Source organism: Babylonia areolata, chromosome 28 (genome assembly GCF_041734735.1).
Source record: "Babylonia areolata isolate BAREFJ2019XMU chromosome 28, ASM4173473v1, whole genome shotgun sequence".
NCBI classification, from domain to species: Eukaryota; Metazoa; Mollusca; class Gastropoda; order Neogastropoda; family Buccinidae; genus Babylonia; species Babylonia areolata.
In genome coordinates this window covers 16,932,486-16,953,288 of record NC_134903.1, presented here as the reverse complement: position 1 = coordinate 16,953,288, position 20,803 = coordinate 16,932,486, and the positions used below count along the sequence as shown (strand labels likewise).

Here is a 20,803-nt window from a genome sequence, read left to right as displayed (position 1 = left end):
TTCACACACAATGGACACACTGACACTGCAGCAACTCCTGATTGATTTCAGATCAAACATTTATATCTGTCCAATACACTGGAGGCGGGATGCACATAACTATGGTCATACTGTTCACATAAGCAAGAGAGTACATACACACACATACACAGTGACACACACAGAGTGACAAACCCACAGTGACACACACACACACACACATACAGAGAGAGAGAGAGAGAGAGAGAGAGAGAGAGAGAAACATAAACAGAGAAAACAGAACTGACACAACCATTGAAAAAGAGATAAATCGACACTGGAGTCACACACACACACACACACACACACACGAACGAGATTAAAACTCAACAGACTCAACTCACTATTATAAATGCTGACAGAATGGAGTGACCTCCCCTCCCCTCAAACACAACATCCAAACCACTGCACAGCCACCACCCAAACCATTACAGAACGAAAGCCACTGTGGTGAAGCGGTCAGCGTCTCAGACTGATGACTGAGAGGACAAAGGTTCAAGCCCCATCAGAGGTGGGGTGGGGTTGGGGGGAGGGGTTGGCCCGTGGCCAGCTACTGCCCAGAACTGAGTGTGCTGTGGGCACAAATGCGGAGACTGCTACCAAATAGTCAAGGGTCATGCACTCCACGGATGCACCTCTGGGTGTGTTGCTGAAATGTCCTGACCAACACTGCAGGTGTCTGCATCTCTCAGGCCTGGTTGAGGCCAAGATATAATTATTGTGTGAGTTCAGCCCAAGTAGTCCCAAACCTAAATGGACCCCCCCCCCCCCCCTCCCCCCCCCAAAAAAAAACAGCATCTTCATCACCCCACCATCAGAATATAGAAAACAAAATATTCCAAAGTCTGGGGCACACACACACACACAGAGAAAAAAACTCACCACCAATCAGAACATGGGCACACACACACACAGAGAAAAAAACTCACCACCAATCAGAACATGACAGAACAGAAAGTGAACACACAACAACAAGCGACAATGCCAACACCGCCACAGACACTGACAGTGCGGTACATATACATATATATTCTACTTACCCACAACTTGTTTTTGCCAACCAGCAGATCTGGCTCTGCCTCCTCAGCGGGCACTTTCCTCTGCTCCATCCACTGAATGGCCTGCTGGGAAAACGGGGTCGGCCGAGCAATCTCCGCCAACTTGCGCTGCAACTCCACCTGTTTTGGAATTACAGCCGACTGGTTGTGAGACAGTGTGAAGGCTGTGTGGATTCTTTTCAGTGATGGGGGGAGATGGTTTCAGGGATACAAGTTAAACTTAAAGGTTTCAGGTCCTACAGTCTTTTACTGCCATCAGGGCAGCAACTTCATATCCACTTTGTTTATGGTTCAGCACAGGAAGTTCTCTCCTTCCTTCCACTGTTTTAACCTCTTCAGTGCCCCATGACAAACACACACACACATACATAAGCTAAAATAATGCCTGGCACTGAAGAGGTTAAACTTCCTCGACTGAAGTCAGGTATCCTTTCATGGCTGAGTGGAGTGAGGAAAATCAGAGTAAAGTGCCTTTCCGAAGGACAAATCATCGTGCCAAAATTGAACCCTGATCACTGGATCACAAGTCCCAACGACTGTCTGATTCTGCCACAGTATCTCCTGTCTGGGATAAAATCTGTTTTTAAGACAGTATGACTGCTGCACAGACTCTTCTTAGTGATGGAGAGAGAATTGAAGGACAGCATCTTGTTTTAAGACAGTATGACTGCTGTAAGTACTCTTCTTATTGATGGAGAGAGAATTGAAGGACAGTATCTTGTTTTAAGACAGCATGACTGTTGCAAGGACACTTCTTAGTAATGGAGGAAGAACTGAAGGAGGCATCTGGTTTTAAGACAGTGTTACTGCTGCAAGGACACTTCTTAGCGATGGAGGGAGAATTGAAAGGGCAGCATCTGGTTTTAAGACAATATGACTGCTGCAATGATTCTTCTTATTGATGGAGAGAGAACCGAAGGACAGTATCTTGTTTTAAGACAGTGTGACTGCTGCGATGATTCTTCTTAGCGATAGAGGGAAAACTGAAGGATGCCATCTGGTTTTAAGGTAGTATGACTGCTGCAATGATTCTTCTCATTGATGGAGAGAGAACTGAAGGACAGTATCTGGTTTTAAGACAGTGTGACTGCTGCGATGATTCTTCTTAGCGATAGAGGAAGAACTGAAGGATGCCATCTGGTTTTGAGACAGTATGACTGCTGCAATAATTCTTCTTATTGATGGAGAGAGAACTGAAAGACAGTATCTGGTTTTAAGACAGTATGACTGCTGTAAAGACTCTTCATATTGATGGAGAGAGAATTGAAGGACAGTATCTTGTTTTAAGACAGCATAACGGCTGCAAGGACACTTCTTAGTAATGGAGGAAGAACTAAAGGAGGCATTGGTTTTAAGACCGTGTGACTGTTGCATGGATTCTTTTTAGTAATGGAGGAAGAATTGAAGGACAGCATCTGATTTTGAGACAGTATGACTGCTGCGATGATTCTTCTTATTGATGGAGAGAGAACTGGAGGACAGTATCTTGTTTTAAGACAGCAAGACTGCTGCGATGATTCTTCTTAGCAACAGAGGGAAAACTGAAGGATGCCATCTGGTTTTAAGGTAGTATGTCTGCTGCAATAATTCTTCTCAGTGATGGAGAGAGAACCGAAGGACAGCATCTTGTTTTAAGACAGTGTGACTGCTGCGATGATTCTTCTTAGCGATAGAGGAAGAACTGAAGGATGCCATCTGGTTTTGAGACAGTATGACTGCTGCAATAATTCTTCTTATTGATGGAGAGAGAACTGAAAGACAGTATCTGGTTTTAAGACAGTATGACTGCTGTAAAGACTCTTCATATTGATGGAGAGAGAATTGAAGGACAGTATCTTGTTTTAAGACAGCATAACTGCTGCAAGGACACTTCTTAGTAATGGAGGAAGAACTGAAGGAGGCATCTGGTTTTAAGACAGTGTTACTGCTGCAAGGACACTTCTTAGCGATGGAGGGAGAATTGAAAGGGCAGCATCTGGTTTTAAGACAATATGACTGCTGCAATGATTCTTCTTATTGATGGAGAGAGAACCGAAGGACAGTATCTTGTTTTAAGACAGTGTGACTGCTGCGATGATTCTTCTTAGCGATAGAGGAAGAACTGAAGGATGCCATCTGGTTTTAAGGTAGTATGACTGCTGCGATGATTCTTCTTACTGATGGAGAGAGAATTGAAGGACAGCATCTGGTTTTAAGACAGTATGACTGCTGTAAAGACTCTTCATATTGATGGAGAGAGAATTGAAGGACAGTATCTGGTTTTAAGACAGTGTTACTGCTCCAAGGACACTTCTTAGCGATGGAGAGAGAATTGAAAGGGCAGCATCTAGTTTTAAGACAGTGTTACTGCTCCAAGGACACTTCTTAGTGATGGAGAGAGAATTGAAGGACAGCATCTGATTTTAAGACAGTGTGACTGTTGCAAGGACACTTCTTAGCGATGGAGGGAGAATTGAAGGACAGCATCTGATTTTAAGACAGTGTTACTGCTGCAAGGACACTTCTTAGCGATGGAGGGAGAATTGAAAGGACAGCATCTTGTTTTAAGACAGTGTGACTGTTGTATGGACTCTTCTTAGTGATGGAGGGAGAACTGAAGGATGCCATCTGGTTTTAACTCACTTAGCACTGTCAGTTATCTCCCCTGACTTTCCCCACAGATGGCCCATTTGCATGGGTAAGATATAAAATTAAAAAAAAACAACAACTGTTGGTAGTTATGAACTGAAAGTTTCCAGACTGATCAGTAACATGACAAGCTAGGTGGGGGCAAAACATGTAACTTCCTCCTTTCTTACGCTATCTTCCAGTGTGATGATGAAAGTATAAATTTTGTTCGAAATTTGCACACACTGATGACTTGTAAACGAATCCAGGAAAAAAGCACAAAGAGTTTGAAGCAGACTGAATTCAGAACACCACACAGCCCTAAAAGGGCCCCTTCGTCTAATTCTGTGGTCTGCCTTGTGACTGAGAAGAAACTGGGTCAGATGCCTTTATCAACACACCCACTCTTCACGTGAACCAGTCACCAAGAAAATTACTCTCCTGCTTGCAATCACAGCAACACACTCTGCATTTATTGGTCACAGTGGAGAGTGGAAAGGTCAGTTAAGATATTCATAGCTTATAATGTCATTATGCAAATAAGGTGCCACTCCAAAAATTCAAAACTTTCCACAGCCCCAATCAGGCTCCATTGTCTGAAACAGTTGGACGGGCGCAACAGCCGAGTGGTTAAAGCGTTGGACTGTCAATCTGAGGGTCCCGGGTTTGAATCACGGTGACGGCGCCTGGTGGGTAAAGGGTGGAGATTTTTACGATCTCCCAGGTCAATATATGTGCAGACCTGCCAGTGCCTGAACCCCCTTCGTGTGTATATGCAAGCAGAAGATCAAATACGCACGTTAAAGATCCTGTAATTCATGTCAGCGTTCGGTGGGTTATGGAAACAAGAACATACCCAGCATGCACACCCCCGAAAACAGAGTATGGCTGCCTACATGGCGGGGTAAAAACAGGTCATACACATAAAAGCCCACTCGTGTGCATACGAGTGAACGCAGAAGAAGTCTGAAACAGTTGTAAACAGCAGGGCCTCAAATCAAGCCCATCGACTGGATTGAGTCAAGACAGTGCAGCTTTCTGATCCACAGTTCCCCCTCCCTTAACGAAGCACCCGACTCAAACCAATTCCCACGTCAAAAATCATACACTCATTTGTTGCTGTGCCAATCAATCTTTCAATCCAAATCACACACGCAACATTATTAGATAAATCATCAGGTTAAATCATGATTCCTCCTGGAGAAAAGGGTGCATGCAGGTAATGGTACAAGTTCTGGGTAGGAGCTTACATGCCTTCCTCTAAAACCATTACCAACAGACATAAAAGTCAGGAACAAACTGAAATTTTCAATAATGTAATGTTCAGGAATGCACTGTATTCTTTTTTTTTTTTTATTCCACATGATGACAATCATCACCACCACCTGAATGATGGAGAATCTGCACTTTCCCACAGCAGCCCAAACTAAAGTTTTTCCCTGTTCCATCCTTATACATGAACCCGTTAAAATCGAACATGGAGTCCCACAGGGATCTGTTTTAGGCCCAGTGCTCTTCACACTGTACACTGCTCCTCTCGCTGAAATTATCAACCGCCATAATATCAGTCATCATTCTTATGCTGATGACACTCAACTCCAGAAGAGTGATACCCCTGAAAAATTGTTGTCGCTCTTGCAAGAAACATCCAACTGCTTCCTGGACATTCAAAACTGGATGACTCGAAATAAGTTACAATTGAACGCGGACAAAACTGAAGCAATGATCATAGGAACTAAATAAAAACTGTCTTCCATCACAATTGACACAATCAAACTTGGCAGTACATCCATCCCTCTTTCCACGTCAGTCAGGAACCTCGGTGTTGTCCTTGACAATACACTGTCCATGCAAAAATTTATCAGTCAGACATGTCAGTCCTGCTACTGTCAACTGCGACGCATCAGTGCCGTCCGGAAATATCTATCCACTGACACAACATCTAGACTTGTCGTTTCTCTCATTCTTTCTCGCCTTGACTACTGTAACTCTTTATTGTCTGGTCTGCCTGCTTCATCCATTCAGCCCCTTCAGCGCATACAAAACTCTGCTGCCCGACTCGTCCTCAGAAAGAAAAGATCTGAGCACATCACTCCTCTTTTGCAACATCTCCACTGGCTCCCTGTCTCACACCGAATAAAGTACAAGATCAGCACTCTATGTTATAGATGCATTCACAAAACTGCCCCTTCCTATCTCTGCGGCTGCCTTCACCTCTACACTCCATCTCGCTCACTACGATCGGCCTCGGATCCACTCTGTTTACGCATACCCAGATTCAAACACTCGACTATTGGCCGCCGTTCTTTCTCTGTTTCTGGACCTTGCGATTGGAATGAACTTCCTTTTTCGCTTCGTCAAGTCTCCACACTCAGCTCTTTCAAGTCTGGCCTTAAAACCCACCTCTTCCCAAAATAGCCTCCCTTGCCTGCCCTTCCTTGTCTTTAGTTTCTGCAGTATTAGAGTTATGCATGCGTGTGAATGACTGGTGCGAAAGCGCTTTGATTTGTCTCTGCACAAGATCCAGCGCTATATAAATACCATTATTATTATTATTATTATTATTATTATTACATACTGTTCATTGTGTTTTTTTTCCGGACATCCTGGTGGTATCCATTTCGTTGTGTTTTTATTTATTTTTTTTATTATTTCAAGCGCTAAATAACTGAGAGACAGTAATGCCACCCCTTCTCATGACCAACATTTTTTCTGGCGAAAGAAATACCAGCTGCAGGCGAAGAAAAAAAACACAAAAAACACCAGCCGATTTCTTTGTTCCAAAGCTGCTGTGGTCTGATTTCTTTGTTCCAAGGCTGCTGTGGTCATCTAATACCATTGCACAGCATCCAAACGAGGGTCTACAATTCGCCAAGTCATCCCCAAAGCTAATTGTAGAGCTCACCTCCCTCCCAGACCATACATTGCAAAGTGTAATTTTATATATATATTTTTTTTGTGTGTGTGTGGGTTTTTTTTGCTATTTTATTTTATTTTATTATTTTATTTTAATTTTATTTATTTATTATTTTATTTCATTTTATTTTATTTTATTTATTTATTTTATTTTATTTTAGTTATTCATTTATTTATTTATTTATTTTATTTTATTTTCTTTCTTCTTTTTTTTTTCCTCAAGGCCTGACTAAGCGCGTGGGGTTACGCTGCTCGTCAGGCATCTGCTTGGCAGATGTGGTGCAGCGTATACGGATTTGTCCGAACGCAGTGACGCCTCCTTGAGCTACTGATACTGATACTGGTACTGCAAAGTGTAGGAATGCATTGCTTGCATGCCAGCCCTGGGCCAGCAGACATGGCAGTGGGGAAGATTCTGCCGGACTGCAAAAGGCTGCAGACGCTTCTGCTCAGAAGGGGAAACCAACCTGCCAGAACGAGCAGGCATGTGGTTTCTAGTGGCAACACACCCGCCTAAGGAGCAAGAGAATACGAGCATCCTGGATCAAATGGAATCCCAGACTTGCCAAAATGTTCTCCCCCTCCACTGGACCCAGAGTGCGAGTCTCAACACCAGTCGTTCGGAAGAGATGACAAACCAAGCTCCAGTGTGTAACACGGACTTAGCACATGTAAAAGAACCCTTGGCAACAGGCGAGCTGTCCTTGGCAAAATTATGTAGGAAAATCCAGTTTGTTAGTAGAACAAATGCACTTGCAAACAGAACAAAAAAAGGCGTTGCTCTGCACTGTGGTGACACTCACTCCTTGGGGAGAGCAGCCTGAATTTCCCACAGAGAAATCTGTTGTGACAAAAAATTATACAACACAACACAACACAATACAATACAATACAGACAGATAGGCAACTCACCTGAGCCTGTCTCTCAATCTCCCGAAACCTGGCCTGCTGTTCAACAATCTGGGCCTCTATCAGCTCATGGAATGTGGGCAGTGTGTCCCTCTGGTGGGCGTACGCCATTTTGAAGGCGTCACCCATGATTACGTTTAGTTCTTCCGCCTGTAATAATAATAATAATTCATAACTTTTCTATGGCGCGATATCCAGTACTAATGCTGCTCAAAGTGCTTACATCATCGAGCCAGATATAAACATAACATAAAAACATTACAACAGCTCAAACCAGAGCATTCACAGAACGAATAAGAAAGCATGATCCACCAAACAATAAAGACATCAAGTAAATAATGCTTAGATTAAAAAGAAATGCATTCCATAAAAACACATATCTTTTAACACACACACACACATGCGCACGCATACACACACTCACACACACACACACTCATACACACATGCACATGTGCGCACGCGCCCAGACACATTAAATATATCAACTGCACTAAAACAGGATTACATGCGTACAAATATCTCTAGCATAAACTCCATGTGGAGAACAGACTCTGGACTATCCATTGTGCTGAGAACAGAAATGTTTGCGGAAAATGTGCATTCTGAGATCTGACTTAAAGGTCTGGAGATCAGGAGCGTTTCTGAGGGACGATGGCAAAGAATTCCAAATTTGAGGTACTTGAGCCCTAAAAGACCTTTTCCCTGCACATTTTAAATTAGTGTACTTTTACATCAAAATGAAGCGTTATCGCAAGCTGCTAAATATCCAGATGCACTGATCACATCAACAACTAACAAGTGCCCCAAACCATCAAGCAGCACATTGGACCTTATGAAGATCTGCTGACAGTTCAGAAAACTACACTGGTATAGCCATTAACATGACCCAATGGCTTGCTAAAACAATCCTCCAAGAACTGTTGAGGGAGGGAGACGGAGGGGAAGACAGAAAAAAACACACAATAGACTTGACAGCATAGCAGAATGGATGAGAAAATCATTTGCGAAGACCAAAGCTTTGACGCACAAATGCAAGCGGGCGCTTATCATTTGTTTCCTGTGTTATTCAATCCGATTTCAGGCATGCACACATACACACTCAGACAGACACGTAACATTTTTCGTGGCAGCCGTCAGTTGACTCTACCCAGCTAGGCAGCCTGTTCTGCAATGTAAAACACACAGAGCTTGGTCTCCGACCGAGGACAGGCGCTACATTTAAGTATCTATATCAAAGAAGAAGAAACGAAAGAGAGAGGGAGGGGATGGGGTGGACACCCACCTGTTGAGGTAAGGAGGTGCAGAAGGTGTGGCAGTACTGGATGTTGGGGTGTTTCCCTGGCCAGGAAGGAAGGGAAGAACGAAGGAAGGACGGAAGAAAGGAAGGAGGGAGGGAGTGGACACCCACCTGTTGAGGTGAGGAGGTGCGGAAGGTGTGGCAGTACTGGATGTTGAAGTGTTTCTCCCTGGCTGGCCAGAAAGGAAGGAAAGGAGGAAGAAAGGAAAGAAAGGAAGGAAGGAAGGAAGGAATGAGGGAGTGGACACCCACCTGTTGAGGTGAGGAGGTGCAGGTGTGGCGGTACTGGTTGTTGGGGTGCTTCTCCCTGGCCAGGAAGGAAGGAAAAGAGGAAGAAAGGAAAGAAGAAAAACAGGAAGAAAGGAAAGAAAGGAAGGAAGGAGGGAGTGGACACCCACCTGTTGAGGTGAGAAGGTGCAGAAGGTGTGGCAGTACTGGACGTTGAGGTGCTTCTCCCTGGCCAGGAAGGAAGGAAAGGAGGAAGAAAGGAAGTAAGAAAAGCAGGAAGAAAGGAAGGAAAGAAAGGAAGGAAGGAGGGGAAGGACACCCACCTGTTGAGGTGAGAAGGTGCGGAAGGTGTGGCAGTACTGGATGTTGAGGTGCTTCTCCCTGGCCAGGAAGGAAGGAAAGGAGGAAGAAAGGAGGAAGAAAGGAAGTAAGAAAAGCAGGAAGAAAGGAAGGGAAGGAAAGGAAGGAAGGAGGGGGGAAGGACACCCACCTGTTGAGGTGAGAAGGTGCAGAAGGTGTGGCAGTACTGGACGTTGAGGTGCTTCTCCCTGGCCAGGAAGGCAGAAAAGCAGGAAGAAAGGAAGGGAAGGAAAGGAAGGAAGGAGAGGGGAAGGACACCCACCTGTTGAGGTGAGGAGGTGCGGAAGGTGTGGCAGTACTGGATGTTGAGGTGCTTCTCCCTGGCCAGGAAGGCAGAAAAGCAGGAAGAAAGGAAGGGAAGGAAAGGAAGGAAGGAGGGGAAGGACACCCACCTGTTGAGGTGAGGAGGTGCGGAAGGTGTGGCAGTACTGGACGTTGAGGTGCTTCTCCCTGGCCAGGAAGGAAGGAAAGGAGGAAGAAAGGAAGTAAGAAAAGCAGGAAGAAAGGAAGGAAAGAAAGGAAGGAAGGAGGGGAAGGACACCCACCTGTTGAGGTGAGAAGGTGCAGAAGGTGTGGCAGTACTGGACGTTGAGGTGCTTCTCCCTGGCCAGGAAGGAAGGAAAGGAGGAAGAAAGGAGGAAGAAAGGAAGTAAGAAAAGCAGGAAGAAAGGAAGGGAAGGAAAGGAAGGAAGGAGGGGAAGGACACCCACCTGTTGAGGTGAGGAGGTGCGGAAGGTGTGGCAGTACTGGATGTTGAGGTGCTTCTCCCTGGCCAGGAAGGAAGGAAAGGAGGAAGAAAGGAGGAAGAAAGGAAGTAAGAAAAGCAGGAAGAAAGGAAGGGAAGGAAAGGAAGGAAGGAGGGGAAGGACACCCACCTGTTGAGGTGAGGAGGTGCGGAAGGTGTGGCAGTACTGGATGTTGAGGTGCTTCTCCCTGGCCAGGAAGGAGAACTGGTGGTGCTGAGGGTCGCAGGCCGCGTAGGAGATGCGCTTCAGCTCGTGGTGCATCAGCACGCTCTGTGTGCAGAAGGAACGGAAAGAAAAAAAAAAGAGAAAAAAATCATTTACGAGGCCTAAGATCCTTTTCCTTTAAAAAAAATTTTTTTTATGATCTCTGAATTCAACAGCTTGCTGTGTGCAAAGGGGAGGAGAGTAAAAAAAGAAAACCCAGAGAGAGAGAGAGACAGAGAGGGAAAGAGAAAGAGAGAGACACAAAGACACAGAGAGAGAGAGAGAGAGGGAAAAAAAAATTAATGGCATCACAATTGTTTTTATGATCTCTGGATACACCAGCTTGCTGTGTGAAAATGGTAAAAGAGAAAAAAACAAACCAAAACACAAAGAGAGAGAGAGAGAGAGAGAGAGAGAGAGAGAGAGACAAACAAGATTTAATGGCCTCGTGCTCTTTCTAATGATCTTTGAATCCACCAGCTTGCTGTGTAGAAATATTAGTAGTAGTAGTAGCATTTTTATGTATTTATCTATTATTATTATTATTTTTTATTTTTTTTATTTACTTATTTATTTCATTTTATTTCATTTATTTATTTCTTTTTTGGGGGGGGTGGGGGTGGGGTTATTTTATTTTATTTTATTTTATTTTCTCAAGGCCTGACTAAGCACGTTGGGTTAGGCTGCTGGTCAGGCATCTGCTTGGCAGATGTGGTGTAGCGTATATGGATTTGACCGAACGCAGTGATGCCCCTCCTTGAGCTACTGATACTGATACTGTGTGGAAAGGGTAGGACTAGCAGAGAAGCATAAACTGGTGTTTGAGTGGCTGTGCAGGATGATGTACCAACAGGGTTTTGTTTTAGTGATGTGAATGAATGTTTCACAAGGTTTTTGTTTGCTTGTTGTTGGTTTTGACTCACTTGTGTAAACAAAGTGAGTCTATGTTTTAACCCGGTGTTCGGTTGTCTGTGTGTGTGTGTGTGTGTGTGTCTGTGTGTCCATGGTAAACTTTAACATTGACATTTTCTCTGCAAATACTTTGTCAGTTGACACCAAATTACGCATAAAAATAGGAAAAATTCAGTTCTTTCCAGTCATCTTGTTTAAAACAATATTGCACCTCTGGGATGGGCACAAAAAAATAAAAAATGAAGCCTAATTATATGCAAACTGCATATACTGTTATATTTATATTTTTTGCATTCTCTAAACTTGGCACTTTGATCTGATATTCTGACCCAACAACAAGAGCAGTCATTATTATCATTTTTTGTTCAAACAGAAACTTCTTTTGCTAAGCATGGAAGTTTTATTTATTTTGCAAACGTTTTGGTGCAGATAGTAAAAAAGGGAATTTACTCTGTAATTAATGCTAGGGGACTTAATTCGAATCTGGTTAGGGCTTTTTTTTTTTAACGCGAAGCTTTATAATAACAAATACAGAACACATTTTAACGATTAGATTTTTTAAAAAGTGTATCACAAGTGAGTCTTGAAGGCCTTGCCTCTCTTGTGTTTGCTTGTTGTTGTTTTTTTTTTTTTGTTGCATAGCACAGCACAAATGAGCATGGTTCAGGCGGAAAGGCCTTTTACGAATATAAATCACATTACTGTGATTATCCCCACAGGAGAGGCAAGCGAACTGACCTTATCCTCAGAGTCTGTGACCTGCACCCCCTGCAGGTTGATCTGTAGCTCCACTGGCTTCCCCTGCTGTACTGTCTGCACACACGTCATCGTCATTGTCATCATCACCACCACCATCATCACAGTCATCATAATCATTTTAACAGGTTGATCTGTAGTTCCACTGGCTTCCCCTGCTGTACTGTCTGCACACATGTCATTGTCATCATCACCACCACCACCATCATCACAGTCATCATAATCATTTTAACAGGTTGATTTGTAGTTCCACTGGCTTCCCCTGCTGTACTGTCTGCACACACATCATCGTCATCATCATCACCACCATCATTGTCATGATCATGATCATGATCACCACCACCACCACTGTCATCATCATCACCATATCATCCTCATTATCATCATTATAATAATAGGTTGATCTGTAGCTCCACTGGCTTCCCCTGCTGTACTGTCTGCACACACGTCATCGTCATTGTCATCATCACCACCACCATCATCACAGTCATCATAATCATTTTAACAGGTTGATCTGTAGTTCCACTGGTTTCCCCTGCTGTACTGTCTGCACACACGTCATCGTCATCGTCATCATCACCACCACCATCATCACAGTCATCATAATCATTTGAACAGGTTGATCTGTAGCTCCACTGGTTTCCCCTGCTGTACTGTCTGCACACACGCCATCGTCATCGTCATCATCACCACCACCATCATCACAGTCATCATAACCATTTTAACAGGTTGATCTGTAGTTCCACTGGCTTCCCCTGCTGTACTGTCTGCACACACGTCATCGTCATTGTCATCATCACCACCACCATCATCACAGTCATCATAATCATTTTAACAGGTTGATCTGTAGTTCCACTGGTTTACCCTGCTGTACTGTCTACACACACGTCATCGTCATCGTCACCACCATCATCACAGTCATCATAATCATTTGAACAGGTTGATCTGTAGTTCCACTGGCTTCCCCTGCTGTACTGTCTGCACACACGTCATCGTCATTGTCATCATCACAACCACCATCATCATCACAGTCATCATAATCATTTTAACAGGTTGATCTGTAGTTCCACTGGCTTCCCCTGCTGTACTGTCTGCACACACGTCATCGTCATCATCACCACCATCATCACAGTCATCATAATCATTTTAACAGGTTGATCTGTAGTTCCACTGGTTTCCCCTGCTGTACTGTCTGCACACACGTCATCGTCATTGTCATCATCACCACCACCATCATCACAGTCATCATAATCATTTTAACAGGTTGATTTGTAGTTCCACTGGCTTCCCCTGCTGTACTGTCTGCACACACGTCATCGTCATCATCACCACCATCATCACAGTCATCATAATCATTTTAACAGGTTGATCTGTAGTTCCACTGGTTTCCCCTGCTGTACTGTCTACACACACGTCATCGTCATTGTCATCATCACCACCACCATCATCACAGTCATCATAATCATTTTAACAGGTTGATCTGTAGTTCCACTGGTTTACCCTGCTGTACTGTCTACACACACGTCATCGTCATCGTCACCACCATCATCACAGTCATCATAATCATTTGAACAGGTTGATCTGTAGTTCCACTGGCTTCCCCTGCTGTACTGTCTGCACACACGTCATCGTCATTGTCATCATCACAACCACCATCATCATCACAGTCATCATAATCATTTTAAAAGGTTGATCTGTAGTTCCACTGGCTTCCCCTGCTGTACTGTCTGCACACACGTCAAAGTCATCGTCATCGTCATCATCACCACCATCATCACAGTCATCATAATCATTTTAACAGGTTGATCTGTAGTTCCACTGGATTCCCCTGCTGTACTGTCTGCACACACATCATCGTCATTGTCATCACCACCACCACCATCATCACAGTCATCATAATCATTTTAACAGGTTGATCTGTAGTTCCACTGGCTTCCCCTGCTGTACTGTCTGCACACACGTCATCGTCATCGTCATCATCACCACCACCATCATCATCACAGTCATCATAATCATTTTAACAGGTTGATCTGTCATCGTCATCATCATCACCACCATCATTGTCATGATCATGATCATGATCATCACCACCACCAAGGTCATCATCATCACCATATCATCATCATCATTATTATAATAATAGGCTGATCTGTAGTTCCACTGGCTTCCCCTGGTGTACTGTCTGCACAGACATCATCCTCGTCATCACCACACTGTCATCATCATCATCATCACTATAACAGACTGATCTGCAGCTCCACTGGCTTCCCCTGGTGTTCTGTTTTGCACAGACATCCTCATCATCACCATCATCATCATTGTCATCATCATGATTTCGACAGGCTGATCTGCAGTTCAACGGGCTTTCCCTGCTGTACTGTTTGCACAGACATCATTTTCATCATCACCACTATCACTGTCACCATCATCATCGTCACCATCATTGTCATCAGGTTGATCTGTAGTGCCACTGGCTTTCCCTGACTGTACTGCCTGCACAACCACACACCACCATCATAAAAAATATCGATCTATCTATCTATCTTAGTATCTATTTGTATATATATTGTGCAAAATCTTGTCTAGTCGCAACTCACAACTCAGTGCCCCATACAAACTACACTCAAAACAATTCACGCACAAACACAACACACTAAAAAAAAAAAACCAAAAAAACCCAAACTCTACACATGTGCACATGTTTGTGTGTGTGTTTGTGTGCTTTGTGTTTGACTGACGTGTTATGACAAAGCATTTTGAGAGGTTGAAAGTGCTATATAAACATACTCATACTGTTAGCATCACTACTAATTGCTATGATTCTCAGTGTTAGTACATGTGACACATGATGTAGGACACCAAAATGTGGCACTCTGAACGCTGGAGACTGTTGGATGGCAGGCACGGTGATCAAAACTACTAAAGTACTGCTAGTTCAGGCATCTGCTTGGCAGATGTGGTGTAGCGTATATGGATTTGTCCGAACGCAGTGACGCCTCCTTGAGCTACTGAAACTGAAACTGAAACTGCTAGTTCATTGTTGAGCTTTATGTCACATGTCACATCGGATGTTATCTCACAGTAACAAAAAAAGAAAGAATAAAAAGTGTTAATTGTGGCGGTGATGGTGAGTCATTGCCAGCATGATTTTTTGTTTGTTTGTTTGCTATTTATTTTGATATCTTTTCACTGAATAGTAATGGTGATGTTAGACAAGGAGAGGGGGGAAAAACCTTGCTGGGAGTGGGGAAGAGAAAAAAAAAAATCACTGTTCGCTCATATGAGTGAGGTAATGTGTGTGTGTGTGTGTGTGTGTGTGTGTGTGTGTGTGTGTGTGTGTGTGTGTATGTGTGTGTTTGTGTGTGTGTGTGTGTGTGTGTGTGTGTGTGTGTGTGTGTGTGTGTGTGTGTGTGTTGTGGAGTGGTTTGTGTGTGTGTGTGTGTGTGTGTGTGTGTGTATGTGTGTGAGTGTGTGTGTGCGCGTCTATGTGGTGGGGGTGGTATTGCATGCATATATATGTAAATCTGTAACAATAATAAGAAGAAGAAGATGGAGAGAAAAAAGAAGAAGAACAACAATAATAATAACAACAACACACAACAACAACAATAATAATAATAATAAAATAATATCATCATTATATCATCACCAACATTATCAGTGCCACCATCATCATCATAATTATCATCATCATTATCATTGTTATTAACTTGTTATCACTGCTATCATTACTATCATTGTCTGAGTTTGTGCCAACCTGTAAAGACTGGAGCTGGGTCTCCACCTGTAGAGCCCTGGTGTCCTCATCAGCCCCACACACAGAGAACGACCCGATGTACTGCAACAACAACAACACATGTCCACCGTTATTGACGGGCGCAATAGCCGAGTGGTTAAAGCGTTGGACTGTCAATCTGAGGGTCCCAGGTTCGAATCACGGTGACGGCGCCTGGTGGGTAAAGGGTGGAGATTTTTACGATCTCTCAGGTCAACATATGTGCAGACCTGCTGGAGCCTGAACCCCCTTCGTGTGTATATGCAAGCAGAAGATCAAACACGCACGTTAAAGATCCTGTAATCCATGTCAGCGTTCGGTGGGTTATGGAAACAAGAACATACCCAGCATGCACACCCCCGAAAACGGAGTATGGCTGCCTACATGGCGGGGTAAAAACGGTCATACACGTAAAAGCTCACTCGTGCGCATACAAGTGAACACAGAAGAAGAAGAAGAAGTCCACCGTTATTGATGACTGAATGAATGATACGTATACTCATACAGCGCCTATCCTCAGTCAGAGACCAAACTTTAAGCGCTTTACACAGTCGGGTTCATTTGCACAGCAGGCTGCCTACCTAGGTAAAGCCGACTGATGGCTGCCACTGGGCACTCACCATTCGTTTCCTGTGTCATTCAATCAGATTTCAATTTTCAGGCACGCACACATGTATACACACTCAGACAGACATATAACATTTTAGGTGAATGGCCATTTTGTTTATTTACCCTGCCATCTAGGCAGCCATACTCTGAATTCTGGGGGTGGGCATGCTGGTTACGTTCTTGTTTCCATAACCCGCTGATCACTAACAGATCACTAACAAGGATTACAAATTTTTAATATGAGTATTTGATCTTCTGCGTGCATATACACACGAACGGGGTTCAGGCACTAGCAGTTCTGCGCATATGTTGACCTGGGAAATCAGAAAAATCTCCACCCTTTACCCATCAGGCACCGTTACCGAGATTTGAACCTGGGACCCTCAGATTTAAAGTCCAACGCTTTAACCACTCGGCTATTGGTTCCGTCCACACAAAGAGAATGACCCGATGTACTGTAACAACACATGTCCACCATTATTATCCACACACAGAGAACGGCCCAATCAACTGCAACAACAACACATATCCACCATTATCATCCACATACAGAGAACGACATGGTGTACTGTAAGAACAACACATATCCACCATCATTATCCACACACAGAGAACGACACGGTGTACTGTAACAACACATGTCCACCATTATTATCCACACACAGAGAACGACCCAATCAACTGCAACAACACATATCCACCATTATCACCCACACACAGAGAACGACACGGTGTACTGTAAGAACAACATATACCCACCATCATTAATATTATCCACACACAGAGAATGACACGGTGTACTGTAACAACAACAACACAAGTCCACCATCATTATCCACACACACAGAGAACGACACGGTGTACTGTAACAACAACAACAACACATGTACACCATTATTATCCACACACAAAGAGAACGACACGGTGTACTGTAACAACAACACATGTCCACCATTATTATCCACACACAAAGAGAACGACACGGTGTACTGTAACAACAACACATGTCCACCATTATTATCCACACGCAAAGAGAACGACACGGTGTACTGTAAGAACAACACATGTCCACCATTATTATCCACACACAAAGAGAACGACACGGTGTACTGTAAGAACAACACATGTCCACCATTATTATCCACACGCAAAGAGAACGACACGGTGTACTGTAAGAACAACACATGTCCACCATTATTATCCACACACAGAGAACGACACAGTGTACTGTAAGAACAACACATGTCCACCATTAACAATAATAATAATAATGTACATTTATATAGCGCCCTTTCTCTCTAAGAGCTCAGGGCATTTTACATGAAAGAAAATTATTACAAGTTACATAAAACATTTATGACCACTCTTTCTCAAAAACCCCTCGCCCTCCCACCCCCCACACACTCTCTCCCTTTCCCACTCTACATACATCCAAAGTGAGCTGACATGGGAGGTGTTGGAGAACAAGGAAGTACAGAGTGCTTATAGACAGGTTTTAAAAAGATGAGTTTTTAGAGATGAGCGAAAAGCAGAAATAGAATCAGATGCACGAATATGATGAGGAAGGTTGTTCCAGATGTGAGGAGCAGCAAAGAATAAAGAACGCTCACCATAGGTTCTTGTATTGACACGAGGAAGTTTCAAATGGTAACAGTCAAGAGGAAGAGTGGAGATTTCTTGCGAGAGTGTGAACACCATTAAGGTCATAAAGTTATGTAGGTCCTGTGGAATGGAAAGCAGAATAGCAAAGACACGCAACTTTGTATTTAATTCTCGCTTCAATAGGGAGCCAATGTAGAGTTCGGAGTTGAGGAGAAATGTGATCAGTACGTGGGACTCTGAGAGAGTCAGAAGGGCAGCATTGTTTTGAAGTTTTTGAATTTGCTGAAGAATATTATGTGGACAGCCTATGAGAAGAGAATTACAGTAGTCGATTCATGACAGCACAAAAGCAGAAATAAGAGTTTTAGTAGTTTCAACAGAAAGGTACTGACGGATAGAGTTGATGTGGCGAAGTTCATAATTGACTATGCATATCAGATTTACTACCTGAGCATGCATGCTGAGGTTTGAGTCAAGAATGACTCCAAGGTTCCTTGTTGATTTAAAAAAACTGAACTGTGGCATCACCAACCACAACACAGGCAGGAAAAGAAGTAGATGTGGACATTCTTGAGGAGGAAATAATCATAGCTTCAGTTTTATCATCATTTAACTTTAGTTTGTTGAATGTCATCCAGGATTTAACTTTGAGAATACAATACAGCATTGACAGAATCAGACTTTGTACTTGGTTTGGTTCTGCAGACTTTTGTAGCTGAGTATCATCAGCAAAAGAGTGGTGAAGAACATAACTGCCAGAAATGACATCAGAAAGAGGAGCAGTGTACAGAATGAACAGAACAGGGCCCAGGACAGAGCCTTGTGGCACACTATAGATCAGGGTTGGATCAGACTTAAAGTTATTAACAGAGACAATCTGGAAGCGGTTGGATAGGTATGAAGAAAACCAACTCAGAACTGTTGAGTGAATCCCAAAAAACATGTTCAAGTCTGGAAAGGAGTATACTGTGGTCTATTGTGTCAGATGCAGCCGACAGATTGAGCAAAGTTAACACACAGAGAATGACCCAATGTACTGCAACAACAGGTCCATCATTATTATGCTTGACAAGGTGTGTATACATGTGTACACTTATGCAAGTATCAGAGAGAGAGAGAGAGAGAGAGAGAGAGAGAGAGAGAGAGAGAGAGAGAGAGAGACCGCGAGAGAAAGTGTGAGTGCATGTGTGCATATATATGTATGTATGTGTGTGTGTGTGTGTGTGTGTGTGTGTGTGTGTGTGTGTGTGTGTGTGTGCATAGCATTGTATTGTATTGGATTACTAATTTTTGTCACAACAGATTTCTCTGTGTGAATCCCCAGGGAAAGTGCATCGCTACACCGAGAGCGCCACCCATTTTTTTGTATTTTTTCCTGCCTGCAGTCCTTTAAAAATTTGTTTTCCTATTGAAGTGGATTTTTCTACAGAATTTTGCCACGGACAACCCTTTTGTTGCCTTGGGCTCTTTTTCATGTGCTAAGTGCATGCTGCACACGGGACCTCTGTTTATCGTCTCATCTGAATGACTAGTACCCATACCAGTGTTCACAAAAAAGAGAAAGGGAGAGAGACAGTCAAGGCTTGCTGAAAAAAAAGGAAAGGGGAATGGACTGAGATGGTAGAATTAGAAAAAAGAAGACAACAGGGAAGGAAGAAAACAGAAACAAAGAGAGTGCTCAACAGAAAAAACAAGAGGAAATTTCCAGAAGGCAGGGATGCTATTTAAAGTGGAAGATCCCCAATATCCTACAGGTGGGAGCCGATACTATAGTGGGTTTTTTTTGGGTTTTTTTCCTGTTTCAGTGTTTTGTTTTTTGTGTGTTTTTTTCAATCATTCAGTACCCTTCGCAATCAAACATGCTGGGAAAATATCTGCTGACACACTAATCAACCTCTAGAGTACCAAATTATAATAATTATTGAAAATACAAAAATAAATAAAAGAAAAAAGAAAAGAAAGGGCAGTTAACACATTACACAAAAAATAATAAAACATTCAACAATAAACACACACACACACACACACGATATATATATATATATATATATATATATATATATATATATATATATATATATATATATATATATATATATATAACACTAATACGTCTGAACTTGCCAGTGCCAGCATCAGCTGACTAAAAATAAAAAAAAAATAAAATAAAATAAAAATTTTAAAAAAAAGAAAAAAAAGTAACACACACAGAATCTGGTTTCCTTTCCCTGAGTTCTTCCCGTGTTTGAGGGGAAGCCAATGTAACTGCTGGATTGTTGTTTCAAACATCAATTTATATTTATAATCACACTGACAGGCTTGACTTATGACAACAGACAAGTTCTCAGTTCACACAGGTTGGATCATACCCAAATTCAGTAATTCCTTACAGTTACATATATATACATTTTTGATAATCAGCGAGTGGGACATGTAATAATCTAATTCATAACATGTGGAAATGTGTGAATTACTTAACCTACTAAGGATATGGGCTGAATCCCACACAATGCAAATGATCAAGAGTAACATACGTAAATTATATCATTTAAAAACACACACACACACACACACATTATATGTATACAGACACACACAAACACAACTGCCACCATCATCACAAACTGACCCGTTTCTTCTGACCAGTAATTATTAGGAGATAACTCTTTGCTGTACATCCTTACCACTAAAATTGGACAGAAACCGAGAAAGATCCCAGTATTGTTTCCAATATGCACACAGATTTGCTGACTCTGTAAGTTTCTTAGACACTCAGTGTGACATCTATGATCTATGGTTCAGT

At 42.8% G+C, this 20,803-nt stretch overlaps 1 protein-coding gene across 1 annotated transcript in view; it reads right to left on the bottom strand.

Moving 5' to 3' along the window:
* Nucleotides 1–942: 942 nt before the first annotated feature.
* LOC143302133 (uncharacterized) overlaps nt 943–20,803 on the bottom strand; it is a 21,428-nt gene continuing 1,567 nt past the window's right edge. The window contains exons 2-6 of the mRNA XM_076616685.1: nt 15,772–15,852; nt 11,997–12,071; nt 10,272–10,412; nt 7,512–7,658; nt 943–1,196 (exon numbers count right to left, since the gene is read on the bottom strand). Of these exons, the coding sequence (XP_076472800.1) occupies nt 954–1,196; nt 7,512–7,658; nt 10,272–10,412; nt 11,997–12,071; nt 15,772–15,852 (687 nt within the window). The 3' untranslated portion in view covers nt 943–953. The remainder of the gene's footprint in view (nt 1,197–7,511; nt 7,659–10,271; nt 10,413–11,996; nt 12,072–15,771; nt 15,853–20,803) is intronic.